Genomic DNA, 15,373 nt, shown 5'->3' with positions numbered 1-15,373 from the left:
TGCAGAAAACTGGTTTAAAGTGAAAGTGAGCCAATAAGTGGTCTTCTACTGCCCTCTGCTGGCCATTCTACTTAATAATGAAATATTTTACATGTGCTTTTGCATTCATACTTGGACACACACTAAAAATCACGTATATAACTAACTATTATAACACAATAATATTTTGTCAGTGTTCATCACCTCATTTGCACTGACACTTCACATATTTGCTAGTAATGTGGTTAATCATGCTAGAAACATTGTAAATCATAGTAAATAATACTGAAATGAGGTGTATCAAGGTAAATCATGCTAGAATCCTAATAAATCATTCTGGAACATGGTATATGATAGTAAATCATGCTAGAATCATATTAAATAATTCTAGAATGTGGCAAATCGTTGTGGGAGGAGCCTATTTTACTCAAATGGCTATAACTCAAGAAGTAAATGAGATATCTTCACCAAACTCAGTACACATGTGTATGGGTTCAATTTGAGGTCACAGTAAACAATTCTATGGAGATCGGAGCATAGGTGGCGCTATAACTGTTAAAAAGCTTTAAAACCATATATATCCCATGGCAAATTGCCTGTATTGGCTGTAAATGGTCTTTTCCATCTATTATGTCAGTGGTTACATGCTTGCTAAATAAATCTTAATAACTTTTGATGCTTTTGTGCTTAAATGCCTTAAAGGCCTTAACTGCTTGAACCCCGATAAATGCTGCTTGCAGCTTTAATTATTATTATTATTATTATTCTGCCGTAAAACGCATCGTGCAGCCCAAACCGTAAGGGCTAGAGCTTTGAAACTTTGCCAGATGGTAGTACAAAAATCGAGGAGAGGTTATCAAATTATGACCTCGATTGGCCCATAGGTGGCGCTATAACAACCAAAAGCGCGAAAGTGGTCATAACTCCTGGACCGTATGTCGTAGACACAAGTGTCTTATATCATTGGAAAGCTGGTCGTCTGACGAACAAAACGTATATCTCCGATTTCATTTCCGTCATGATAGATTTTCCGCCATTTTGAATTTTGTCGAAAACCTACTTTTGCGAACTAGTCCCTGGTTTTTTGCTCGATCGGAACCAAACCAGTGCAGAATTGTTCTCTGGAGACTGAAGATCAATAATTATCGAAAAAAAGTTGAAATTTCGATTCAGGGTCGCTAGGGGGCGCAAAATTAACGTTGTGGGCGGAGCCTATTTTACTAAAATGGCTATAACTCCAGAAGTAAATGAGGTATTTTCAACAAACTTGGTACACATATGTAAGAGGTCAATCTGAGGACACGGTAAAAAAATCGCGGCGATTGGCCACATGGTGGCGCTATAACATGAAAAAAACATAAAACAGGCTATAACCACCTGACCGTTAGTCCGATTGACTTGAAAATTGGTATGCAGTGTCTTGGTCCAAGGTGCCATGTATGTCTATGAGGACATTGGTGTATCTCAAAAAACATGGCCGCCATTGGCCAATGAAGTTGAGCACCTATTAGACAAGGTTAACGGAGGCCGATCGGAACGAAACTCGGTGGGCATGTTCGACTCATGGCCCTAGAGGTCTGTAAGAATTTTGAAAGAAATCGGCCACTAGTTGGCGCTAACGAGTTTTATGGCTCTGTAATCACGTGGTGTTAGATATATTGTCACAAAATGCATATCATTTGATAGATCTGCTCATGCTGAACAACTTTGCCTCTAGAACCATTGCTGTCAATCAAACCGTTCATTAAATATTCATGAATATGTTAAAAACCTACTTTTGCGAACTAGTCCCTGTTTTTTTGCCCGATCGGAACCAGACCAGTCTAGGACAATTCTATGGACTCTCTAGATCAATAATTATCAAAAAAAAGTTGAACTTTTGTATTTGTATGGCTGTAATAGGGTCATTTATAAAATGGGTGTGGCAAAATACACTCAAAAGCCTATAAATCCTAAATGAAAACTCAGAACTTCACAAAAATTGGTGAGCATATGTGTCATAACATCACAAACAAGCTTGCAAAATTTTATGGAGATTGGACAATAGTTGGCGCTATAACTGTTAAAAAGCTTTAAAACCATATATTTCCTATGGTAAACTGCCTGTATTGGCTGTAAATGGTCTTTTCCATGTCTGATCATATAATTTTCATATCATAATGTTCAAAACTAGTGCAATACAATTCTCTGGACTCACTAGATCAATAATTGTCAGAAAAAGTTGAACTACTTCATTTGGATAGCTATAATAGGTTCACTTCAAAATCTGGCCTTTACCAAGTGTCCCCGAAAGCCTATATCTCTTTAATCAATGCTCAGACCTTCTTAAAAACAAGTCAGAACGTGTGAAATATCACCCTGAACAAGCATGAAAATTTTCAGACAGATCGGACAAAATTTGCCTCTATAACAGTTAAAAAGGTGAAAATGATATGATTTAATGGCATGTTAAGCCAATAAGTGGTATTTTACTGCCCCCTGCTGTTTAAAATAGTCATTTTCTCATATTGGTATTGGTATCAGCCATGGTAAATCATGATAAATGATGGTGTGTGTGTGTGTGTGTGTGTGTGTGTGTGTGTGTGTGTGTGTGTGTGTGTGTGTGTGTGTGTGGTACAAATATAACAAAGGTTTTATTTTCCAACATGAAAACAAACATAACAGAGTGCTAGTGCACAAACAATAACCGACAATGATAATGGATGAGAGGGGAACTTAAATACACAGATCAAGACAAGGACAACAGGTGACGGTTATGATGATGAGGAGCAGGTGATGATGAGGAGGGTGATGAGGAGCAGGTGCAGGTGATGACGACAGATGGTGAATGTGATGAAGACAGAAGGTGAATGTGATGAAGGTGAATGTGACACCAATATCACTGAAACATTTGTGTGTGTGTGTGTGTGTGTGTGTGTGTGTGTGTGTGTGTGTGTGTGTAGCATTATTGTGTGTAGCATATGTAGCAATTATGCATTATTGAGTTAACATGGAAACACTGGTTTGCTTTAGTGCAGAAAACTGGTCAAAATCATGAGGTTTAAAGTGAAAGTGAGCCAATAAGTGGTCTTCTACTGCCCTCTGCTGGCCATTCTACTTATTAATTAAATTTTTCCACATGTGCTTGCATTTATACTTGAATACACACTAAAAATCACTTATATAGCAATAACTATTATAACACAATCATATTTTGTCAGTGTTAATCACTTTATTTGCACTGACACTTCAAATAATTGCTAGTAATGTGGTAAATCATGGTAAATCATGGTTAACTATGCTCTGTGTGTGTGTGTGTGTGTGTGTGTGTGTGTGTGTGTGTGTGTGTGTGTGTGTGTAAGCATGCATTGAGTTAACATAGATAAACTGGTTTGCTTTAGTGCAGAAAACTGGTTTAAAGTGAAAGTGAGCCAATAAGTGGTCTTCTACTGCCCTCTGCTGGCCATTCTACTTATTAATGAAATATTTCAACATGTGCTTGCATTCATACTTGAATACACACAAAAAAAATCACTTATATAGCAATAACTATTATAACACAATCATATTTTGTCAGTGTTAATCACTTTATTTGCACTGACACTTCAAATAATTGCTAGTAATGTGATAAATCAGGCTAGAAACATGGTAAATCAAAGTAAATAATACTAGATTGTCGTTTATCTCCTGGTAAATAATACTAGAACGTGGTATATCATGGTAAATCACGGTTAACTATGCTGTGTGTGTATGTGTGTGTGTGTGTGTGTGTGTGTGTGTGTGTGTGTGTGTGTGTGTGTGTGTGTGTGTGTGTGTAAGCATGCATTGAGTTAACATGGAAAAACTGGTTTGCTTTAGTGCAGAAAACTGGTTTAAAGTGAAAGTGAGCCAATAAGTGGTCTTCTACTGCCCTCTGCTGGCCATTCTACTTAATAATGAAATATTTTACATGTGCTTTTGCATTCATACTTGGACACACACTAAAAATCACGTATATAACTAACTATTATAACACAATAATATTTTGTCAGTGTTCATCACCTCATTTGCACTGACACTTCACATATTTGCTAGTAATGTGGTTAATCATGCTAGAAACATTGTAAATCATAGTAAATAATACTGAAATGAGGTGTATCAAGGTAAATCATGCTAGAATCCTAATAAATCATTCTGGAACATGGTATATGATAGTAAATCATGCTAGAATCATATTAAATAATTCTAGAATGTGGCAAATCGTTGTGGGAGGAGCCTATTTTACTCAAATGGCTATAACTCAAGAAGTAAATGAGATATCTTCACCAAACTCAGTACACATGTGTATGGGTTCAATTTGAGGTCACAGTAAACAATTCTATGGAGATCGGAGCATAGGTGGCGCTATAACTGTTAAAAAGCTTTAAAACCATATATATCCCATGGCAAATTGCCTGTATTGGCTGTAAATGGTCTTTTCCATCTATTATGTCAGTGGTTACATGCTTGCTAAATAAATCTTAATAACTTTTGATGCTTTTGTGCTTAAATGCCTTAAAGGCCTTAACTGCTTGAACCCCGATAAATGCTGCTTGCAGCTTTAATTATTATTATTATTATTATTCTGCCGTAAAACGCATCGTGCAGCCCAAACCGTAAGAGCTGGAACTTTGAAACTTTGCCAGATGGTAGTACAAAAATCGAGGAAAGGTTCAGAGATTATGACCCCGATTGGCCCATAGGTGGCGCTATAACAACCAAAAGCGCGAAACTGCTCATAACTCCTAGACCGTATGTCGTAGACTCAAGTGTCTTATATCATTGGAAAGCTGGATGCCTGACGAACAAAACGTATATCTCCGATTTCATTTCCGCCATGATAGATTTTCCGCCATTTTGAATTTTGTCAAAAACCTACTTTTGCGAACTAGTCCCTGGTTTTTTGCCCGATTGGAACCAAACCAGTGCAGAAATGTTCTCTGGAGTCTGAATATCAATAATTATCAAAAAAAAGTTGAAATTTCGATTCACAGTCGCTAAGGTGCGGCAAAACGTATGTTGTGGGAGGGGCCTATTTTACTAAAATGGCTATAACTCCCGAAGTAAATGAGGTATCTCCACCAAACTTGGTACACATGTGTAAGAGTTCAATCTGGGGTCACAGTAAAAAAATCGCGAAGATTGGCCTCATGGTGGCGCTATAACATGAAAAAAACATAAAACAGGCTATAACCACTATTAGTCCGATTGACTTGAAAATTGGTATTTAGTGTCTTGGTCCAAGGTGCCATGTTTATGTATGAGGACATTGGCGTATCTCAAAAAACATGGAGTTTGAAGCACCTATTAGACAAGGTTAACGGAGGTCGACCGGAATGAAACTCAATGGGCATGTTCGGCTCATGGCCCTAGAGGTCTGTAAGAATTTTGAAAGAAATCGGCCACTAGTTGGCGCTAACGAGTTTTACGGCTCTGTAATCACGTGGTGTTACAAATATCCACACAATATGCATATCATTTGATAGATCTCCTCATCCTGAACAACTTTGCCTCAAGAACCATTGCTGTCAATCAAACTGTTCATTAATTATTCATGAATATGAAAATATTCATGTGTATATTATATGCAATTATTATATAGAATATGCAAATATTATATGCAGGCATTAATTATTCATGAAAGTGCTGGAGACTTGAAACTTTGCCAGATGGTAGTACAAAAATCGAGGAAAGGTTCAGAGATTATGACCCCGATTGGCCCATAGGTGGCGCTATAGCAACCAAAAGCGTGAAACTACTCATAACTCCTAGAGGGGCGCAAAATTAACGTTGTGGGAGGAGCCTATTTTACTAAAACTGCTATAACTCCAGAAGTCAATGAGGTATCTTCATCAAACTCAGTACACATGTGTACGAGGTCAATCTGAGGTCACAGTAAAAAAAATCGCGACAATTGGCCACATGGTGGTGCTATAACATGAAAAAAACCTAAAACAGGCTATAACCACCTGACCGTTAGTCCGATTGACTTAAAAATTGGTATGCAGTGTCTTGGTCCAAGGTGCCATGTATATCTATGATGACATTGGTGTTTCTCGAAAAACATGGCCGCCATTGGCCAATGAATTTGAGCACCTAATAGACAAGGTTAACGGAGACCGATCGGAACGAAACTCGCTGGGCATGTTCGACTCATGGCCCTAAAGGTCTGTAAGAATTTTGAAAGAAATCAGCCAATAGTTGGCGCTAACGAGTTTTATGGATCTGTTATCACGTGGTGTTACAAATATCCATGGAATATGCATATCATTTGATAGATCTCCTCATGCTGAACAACTTTGCCTCAAGAACCATTTCTGTCAATCAAACCGTTCATTAAATATTTGCAATTATGTCAAAAACCTTCTTTTGCGAACTAGTCCTAGGTTTTTCGCCCGATCGGAAACAAACGAGTCTAGGACAATTCTCTGGACTCTTTAGATCAATAATTATCAAAAAAAAGTTGAACTTTTGCATTTTTCGCATGGGTATAATTGGGTCATAAAGGAAATGGGCGTGGCAAAATGTATTCAAAAGCCTATAAATCGTAAATGAAAACTCAGAACTTCACGAAAATTGGTGAGCATATGTGCCATAATATTCTAAACAAGCATGCAAAATTTCATGGAGATCGGACCAAAGGTGGCGCTATAACTGTTAAAAGGCTTTAAAACCATATATTTCCTATGGTAAACTGCCTGTATTGGCTGTAAATGGTCTTTTCCATCTCTGATCATATAATTTTCATATAATAATGTTCAAAACCAGTGCAGTAAAATTCTCTGGACTCTCTAGATCAATAATTATCAGAAAAAGTATAACTTCTTCATGTGGATGGCTATAATAGTGTCACTTCAATATGTAGCCTTGACCAAGTGTCTCCAAAAGCCTATATCTCTTTAATAAAAACAAGTCAGAACTTGATATGACTCTTAATAAGCATGAAAAATTTCAGACAGATCGGACAAAATTTGCCTCTATAACAGTTAAAAAGGTGAAAATGATATAACATGGCATATTAAGCCAATAAGTGGTATTTTACTGCCCCCTGCTGTCATTTCATCATACTACTCTGTAATATTGTTATATAATTCATATTTAGACTTTATAAAATCATTATTTTAACATTTACAATCACATTTTGTCAAAATTGATCTATTGGAATATTACTATGACAGCTGAGTCACAAACAGAAAGTAAAACGGCATTTAAGCCACGCCCCCGAATACAAACGGATCGCTAGTCCGCGGGACCCCCGATTTTGAACGGCCGTAACTCCCGATCCAGACCACCCCGAACCTTGTGTGAGAGATCGTTGGAAAGGGCCCGTCCTTGGCTAGCTTCGGTTCAAATGTGGTGTAATTTGCCCTGGGCATTCCAGAGATAAAAGCCCCAAAAGATTTGCATTTGAACGGCCATAACTCCCGGACCCAATCGCCCAAAAACATTCAACAGGGCTCCTCAAGCACTATCTATGCTCTGAGTTTCAGAATTTTTCGCCTTCTGGTTCCCGAGATATAAGTGAAAAACCAAATTCCCATTCATTAATTCATTCAATCACTTCAACTGTAAGATGGAAGCTGTAATACCACTGTCCACTAGAGGGAGCAGCAGGATTACGCATGACCTTTTTATTAATTTTCAGTATTGGGAAACAAAAATGTTTTAAAAAGCAATCTTTTTTTCTTTTTTTTCTTTTCATTTTTATATTATTAGGGGGGTATGGCTACCGAGCCCACAGCCCTCTCCTCAGACAGCACGTCATTGTAACGAGGTATGATGTTATGGGAAGAAGGAGGCGGGAACCGGCGAACATTCAACAATATTTAATGAATAAAATGACACAAATACAAAATAAAAGTAAAAGCCAGCAGCCCCTCACGGACGACTGCTGGCAACATAAACCAAAAACAAAACATCAACTAAAACACAGGCCTGTCCTCTCTCGCTCTTCACTGTCGTCGCTCCTCCTTTATGCTTCCGCTCCTCCGTGAGAGATGCGAGACCGGTGCGTCGCGCACGTGTCGCTCATTATCAATCGCGCCACCGGCCTCGCGCCGTCCTCCCACGGCCCTCGACCTCGTCGTGCTCGCCACATACCCCCATCGCCCCTCGCAGGCCGGGGGGCACCCACGAGACTGCGCTTACTCCCCCTCCCCCCCTCCCCGGGGGGGACCTATCACGGCGGCTGCGGTACCTGGGCTGGAGGTATGGATAGACGAGGTAAGGGAAAAGGAGACGGAAGCACGAGGAGCGACAGAGACAAGAGAGGGGAGAGAAAAAAAAAAAAAAAAAAAAATTCTTGATCCGGTTCCCGGACACACTGCCGCTCGGTCCTCAACCAGCTGAGAGTCACTCGCGGTGCCATGCGATGGTACTGGACATCCGTTGGGGAACAGCTCGACGCTCCTCCGCCTCCTGGCGGACGGCGATGGCTCCTCCGGTTGAGGGCAGCCGGCAGCGAGTCTCCCGTTCCCTGCTCCGCCCCCATCATGGCCGACGGCAACAGGCTCCGGCCCACGGCAAACGGGACTCCTCCGCTCCCTCTCGGACGGCAGCCACCCCTCCTCGACCCAGGAGCACGGCAGCGAGCTCGAGCTCCGTCCCCCCAGTTCTTCCATCGCTCCAGCACCATCGCCTCGGGCAGCAATCGGCGGCCATCGCTCCCTCGTGCTGCCCGACCTCCTCAGCACCGCGATCCCCCCCAGCAGCGAGGGCTCTCCGACAGCGTGTCCCTCCTTCTTCCCGGGTTTCGGCACCAGTGTAACGAGGTATGATGTTATGGGAAGAAGGAGGCGGGAACCGGCGAACATTCAACAATATTTAATGAATAAAATGACACAAATACAAAATAAAAGTAAAAGCCAGCAGCCCCTCACGGACGACTGCTGGCAACATAAACCAAAAACAAAACATCAACTAAAACACAGGCCTGTCCTCTCTCGCTCTTCACTGTCGTCGCTCCTCCTTTATGCTTCCGCTCCTCCGTGAGAGATGCGAGACCGGTGCGTCGCGCACGTGTCGCTCATTATCAATCGCGCCACCGGCCTCGCGCCGTCCTCCCACGGCCCTCGACCTCGTCGTGCTCGCCACAGTCATATACGCATTTATTCTATCTGACTTATTTGTAAGTGTGAAGTCGTGAAATCTCAATTCTCCAGCTGCAGTCGTCTTTGTTGTAAACTAATTCAAATCAAGCGCTCTTTGGTGACGTGGGTGATTATGTAACCGCAGATCATCTGTCCATCATCGATTAAAGCCTGACCTGGCAATTTGATTGGCTCGGCCTTCTGGGAGCCAAGCATAATTACTCCTCAACGGATCGAGTCCAGACTGAACTTCCCGACCAAAAAATGTTGTGGGCGGGGTTCGGGCTGGCACCCAGGCTAGTGTATCAAGGTAAATCATGCTAGAATCCTGGCAAATCATGCTAGAACGTGGTATATCATGGTAAATCATGCTAGAACATGGTAAATCATGGTAAACTATGATAAATCATGATATTCTATGGTAAATCATGCTAGAACATGGCAAATCAAGGTAAACTGCCATAAAATCATGGTAAACTATGCTAGAACAGGGTAAATCATGGTAAACCATGATAAATCATGATAAACTATAGTAAATCATGTTAGAATGTGGTATATCATGGTCAATCATGCTAGACCATGGTAAATCAAGGTAAACTAAGATAAAATCATGGTAAACTATTCTAGAACAGGGTAAATCATGGTAAACATGCTAGAACATGGTCTTTTCCATCTATGATGTCAGTGGTTAAATGCTTGCTAAATAAAATTTGATGTCTTTTGATGCTTTTGTGCTTAAAGGCCTTAAAGGCCTTAACTGCTTGAACCCCGATAAATGCTGCTTGCAGCTTTTAATTTTTTTTTTTTATTTCCAAAAGCTTTTATTCATGTTCAATTTATACTTTTATTAGCCTCTTTGAAAGTTGCGTCCAAAACATTTGGCACAAATCTAACTCCATAGATTGCTACATAGTAGGGCTGATTGATTTTGGCAAAAATCCTAATGACAATAATTTTGTTCAATATTGTAATCACAATTATTTACCAAGGAGTGTTTAACAAGGATAATTATTTAATAAGGAGTGGACGAAATGACCAAAATCTAACCTGAATAATTTTTTCACAATAGTGATGTATATCAAAGCGAGAAGACAGTAGTTCGTCTGAACATTGTGTCCCGTTATGTGAGGCCTTGAGTCAGTTCAACTCTATACTGAGTTTTCACACTTTTTCTGTGGATGAAGAAACGTGCAGAAAGTAGTTACCAATGAGAGGTTTAACATCGCATCGCATACCAGGTTCTGCTGTCATCACTGAATTAGCAATAATCTGATCGCTAAAACTTCTTGATTTATTGTCTTGAGTCGTCTTGTTCTATAGTCTTCTTCCGAGTACGTACACATCACAATATTTCCTTTAGTCCATTTGGGTGTTCGCAAACAGCGATGACGTGTTTTGTGGGCTACCTGGTAGCAGAAAATAACAGTTCTGCAGTAGCAGTCTATGGAAGTCACGGAATAAAATAATAAAAAAGGTAATTTCAAGTTTCTCTCAATTCAGTCTTTTTTTTTCTTGCAATTCTGAGTTTATATCTCATGGTTCTTAAAAAAATAAAAATTATGAGATATAAACTGAGACATAATAGGCATAGTAGGCAAAAACAGCACCAAAATATTACATTCTGGTGGCATTGGGGGTCATATTTATTTATTAATTTTATTTAATACATTATTGTAGGGCTGCACGATTCTTGCTAAAATGTGAATCACGATTTTTCTCCATGGGAATTGAGATCACGATTCTCTTACACGATTCTCATTTTTTTAACCAAAATTTATTGCACTCAAGTAAAAAAAAAAAAACAGGACATTCAGTATAATAAAGTGCAAGAGTAACAAAAAATTGTCTCTTTTCTTTATTTTAGACCCCTTAAAGTGAATAATTTTAAAGCTTTATGTTGTTGAACATAAGAGAACATTACAATAATAAAGAACCTGTGCTTTTTGCTCCAATTGGCACAGAACCTTAAAGGTTCTTGGCCAAGAACACTAACCTAGTGGTATTTTGAGGTGTGGCTCCCTTGTCTTTCATGGCTAACTCATACTGTATTTTGTGGTGACGTTTGAGGTGATTGTAGAGATTAGTGGTGTTACCTTGCGGGGGGTTTGATGTACATAGTACTTACATCTACTGTGTTTACGGGAATACTCGACTTGGCAGTTTTATACATTTGTGTTTATTTGGCCGTTTAGGCGCGCAACCGAAGACAAAGGCTACAATGCTTATCCGCGTTGCGCTCGGAGCGCGCGCAGCTTCCTGTCAGTATAATTCAGTTCTCTTTCGCGACTTATCGCGCTTTTAATATTTCTTTTCAATATAAAGCACATTCTGCTCTTTTCTTTATCTTTCATTCATGATTTGTTATTAATAACTTTAAACAGAATCATCAACTGAAATCTGCGCGGATTATCAAAAATACGACACATTTATAGGACATAAAAGGGTCTCTGCGGCAAAAGTGAAAGTAAAAGCACAGCAAAGCACCCGTTTCAATAAAAGGATATATTAAAGTTTATATAGCCTACTTTTACATTTTCGCTTCTGTTCTAAAATGATTTTCGCCATTACCTTAAACGAGCTGCTTGAATCCCAGTGAAGGAGCTGTAGGTTACAATTTACCACAGAAACGTAAGCGGTTAGTTGATTGCTGTGGTGACTCGTGACACTCGCGAACAGCACTGAACACGCACTTTTGCGGTACAACTTGAATATTATTATTATTATTATCATAAAATAAAATAATACACGGAAAAAGAAATACACGGAAGTGAATTGCCATCATTAAGAAATGAGATCACATTTATGTTGGAATCGAGATCGTGATTTTTTTTTTTTTTTATTAATCGTGCAGCCCTAACTTTATGTAGCCTAACAAACATTTCACTGATGATGACTAAATCAACCAAATAAGAAGGCATTGTTTGCGAGCAAGCATTCTTTTAGCAGTTATCAAGCTACGTTATCGATCAAATCTGTGCCAATAAATTAGGTCTAGCATCACCCCTGTATTTCATTATCATGAAATAAATTTTTCACATCGTTAAATAAGATTTTTATTTTTTTTTTTGGTCATATCTTTCTGTCTACGAGTAAGAAAGGTTTAGGTTAATCAACGAAAGTTCTGGGTTTATGGGACGGTCAGTTAATCCCACTGATCTGTATAATGTTCTCTATATAGATCAGTGGTTAACCGTGCTTCACCTGTAAAAAGTGAACTGTATGTCAAAGCATCAGCTAAATACCTACTGTTTTGTTTTTGTACTAGAAGCATCCCCACGGAAGAAACACAGATTTCGCCCTGGCACGCGAGCTCTCATGGAGATACGCAAATATCAGAAGTCTACTGATCTGTTGCTGCGCAAGGCCCCATTTTCACGACTGGTACTACTGGTTCTGTGCATCATTTACTTCAGACCCCATGAATAGCCTTTGACACCTAATTATAAACATAAACAAGCTATTTTCATAGATGTAACAGTGATGTAAAAGTTTATTTTATTTTTCCTTACAGGTGCGAGAGGTGTGTCAGACATTTAGTCGAGAGCACATGATGTGGCAGGGATATGCTCTAATGGCTTTACAGGAGGTAGGTGACGATTAAAAAGTATTTATTTTGCATTTACATTGTATTATAAAATGTATAGTTCTTGGATGGGTCCATTATTGGTCCATGGCAAAAGCTACTAGTGTATCTAAATCAGTGCACTGTAACGATAGAGGCCAACTATGCACTTTTTAGCGCAATTTTCCACCGGACAAAATTGCGATTGTTAACTCATGATTTCTGTTCTGTCTGTGCGCACCAATCTTGCACTTCTATCTACTCCTCAACCAGACCACCTAGAGACTTCGGGTTTTCGGCATTATGTTAAGGAAGGTCTAATCTCGGGAACGCACAAAAAAAATCCAGGAAAAGATTTACTATCTCTTAGTGTTGTGATCCCATGACCTGAGAAAATTGCGCTAAAACACTCACTGAGTTTTTATTACTTGTTTTAGTTTTTAAGGGAATATTTGTGCCTATGTAGTAAGGTATGTCACCAACCGTCATGCATTAGGCCTATATTTAAGTGAAATTGAATAGCAGGTAATATATATGCAGCTTGTTGTGTGTTTTGAAACCAGCAAAAATTCCAGGATAGTGTTGAACATGAATTCACACAACGTCACATCACGCACTTAAAGCACTTCTGTGAACGAGAAAACAATAAAACTACATATAAAAAATAATGTATAGGCCCAATGCCTTAATATATTTCAGTTAAATAATTACAGATTAACAAAACGAAAGGAAAAATTGTTGATAAATGCAATACATTCATGTTGGTTCTGTTCTGTTTACCCTAAGGGGGGTTATTATTGCTGCTTTCCCTGCTCTTATCCATACTAGGCTGCATGGATGTGCAAGTTCTTGCCCAGAACAGAACCATACAGCCAATCCATACTTTATGCTAATTGTCAATCGTATTTGACGATAGTGGTCTTGACAGAAACTAAATCATATATGCAAGGAAAACATGAACATTTACGTGATTTATGTATATAACGAGTTGTTCCCTATATTATTACAGGACGTTTGTAGGTCAAGAAGTTTCATAAATAAAATATAGCTGCGAGCAGCGATTACGGTCCCAAGCCGGTGGCACCGCAACCCCAGTGCCTTTAGTTACTTAAAGGCACCGGGGTAGCGGTGCCGCCGGCTTTGGCCCTTCATCGCTGCTCGCAGCTATATATATATATATATACACACAGTATATATAAAAGACAGAAAATATTACTTTACTTGCCTTATTCTGATTTTATGATAAACTCAAAATATTCCACAACAAATCCTTTAAATTTAATGTAAAAATAAAAACGAAGGTCAGCAGTGTTGGGCTCATGTAATCCTCTCATTAGAATCAAAATGTTTCAACATTTGCGATGTATTTGGATGCTAAACTATTCTTTATTATAGGATTTGTACTTTACTCGTGTTCCTTAGGAGGAGTAGGTAAAAACTCAGAGTCTGAAATATCCCAAAAATCCACATTCAGACCTAAATATCTGACTTCCTGTTAGTCGGAGCTAATGACTGTAAATTAGAAAGTTGTCCGGCTTGATGAGAACAATATAGGTACTGATTTTTGTAACTGTGGGTAAAAGTAACCCCCCACTTTTGTCAAAAACATTTTGAAAGTGACACACTTCCTGCTGCCAGTTGGTGGTGCTATAACTTTGACTCACAATGGTTACATCCATCGGATCAGCCTCTTACCACGAACACACTGCTGAAGTTTCATCAAGATCAGTTAATGTGTGCAGAAGTTATACCACTTCGTGTTTCTCTTTTCTCGCCATAAATTCGTGTCCTCGCCACGGCCAAACCGTTCGAGATATCAAAAATCCGCCTGCAATTTAGCATCCTCAATGTCTTGACTTCATGCTGACCGAGTTTGGAGGTGATTGGATGAATTCTCTAGGAGGAGTACATCAAATTCCATAGCATGCATTTTTCAAACAACCCATAATAGCCGACTTCCTGTTGGGCAGAGGTAATAACTTAGAGTGCGGAAGTTGTTTGGCCTGATGAGATCTATATGTGTACTGAGTTTCATATTAATTCATGCAAGCGTGTTTGATATATGGACCAAGTTTTCAGACCCTGTTCAAGGGGGCGCTGTTGAGCCCCCCTGCCATGCCCGGGTACCAGCTTCAGCCCGGCCCTGATGGCCGCAGGTTCTGACCTGTGTGCAAAGTTTCAAGAGTTTTCGAGCACGTTAAGGGCCCCAAAAGACCCTGAAACCTTGAAAAACAAAAAAGCAAATCTCACCCAACAGACAAATCCCTCCCACCCCTCACACACACAGAGACAGAGAGAGAGAGAGAGAAAATTCTCCCAAAAAATCACATTCAAACCAAAATATCTGACTTCCTCTTGGTCTGAGATAATGACTGTAAATTAGAAAGTTGTCCTGCTTGATGAGAACAATATACGTACCAAGTTTTGTGATTATAGGAAAAACTAAGCCCCCATTTTTGACTAAAGGTGGCGCTACTGAGCCATTCCACCACGCCCGTTTCTGAAACTTTGCACATGTCTACTGGCTAATAAATGTGATGTGTCTGAGTTTCATGCAATTTCAAGTATGTTAAGAGTCTCAAAAGCATCAAAAACATTTTTTAAGTTTGATGCGTTGCCACGGCAACAGTATCTAAGATATCAATAATCCTTTCACAGGTCGACCGGGTTAATTCCCTAGGAGAAGTGTTTCAAATTCCTGAGCATGCGTTTCCAAACAATGCGTAATAGCCGACTTCCTGTTGGG

The 15,373-nt window shown here is 39.5% G+C and overlaps 1 protein-coding gene across 5 annotated transcripts in view; it reads left to right on the top strand.

The window, feature by feature from the left end:
* The window catches only part of cenpa (histone H3-like centromeric protein A), a 118,944-nt gene that overhangs the window by 35,271 nt on the left and 68,300 nt on the right, over nucleotides 1-15,373 (top strand). For 4 of the 5 annotated variants that reach the window (XM_081375829.1, XM_081375831.1, XM_081375830.1 and 1 more), the window contains exons 3-4: nucleotides 12,331-12,446; nucleotides 12,577-12,651. In XM_081375829.1, the coding sequence (XP_081231955.1) occupies nucleotides 12,331-12,446; nucleotides 12,577-12,651 (191 nt within the window). The remainder of the gene's footprint in view (nucleotides 1-12,330; nucleotides 12,447-12,576; nucleotides 12,652-15,373) is intronic. The other variant, XM_081375833.1, reaches the window with a different exon arrangement.

This window comes from Scardinius erythrophthalmus (assembly GCF_964197995.2).
Source record: "Scardinius erythrophthalmus genome assembly, chromosome: 10".
Classification (NCBI taxonomy): Eukaryota; Metazoa; Chordata; class Actinopteri; order Cypriniformes; family Leuciscidae; genus Scardinius; species Scardinius erythrophthalmus.
Note: the sequence above shows the minus strand (reverse complement) of the source record. Positions and strands in the feature narration are given on the sequence as shown.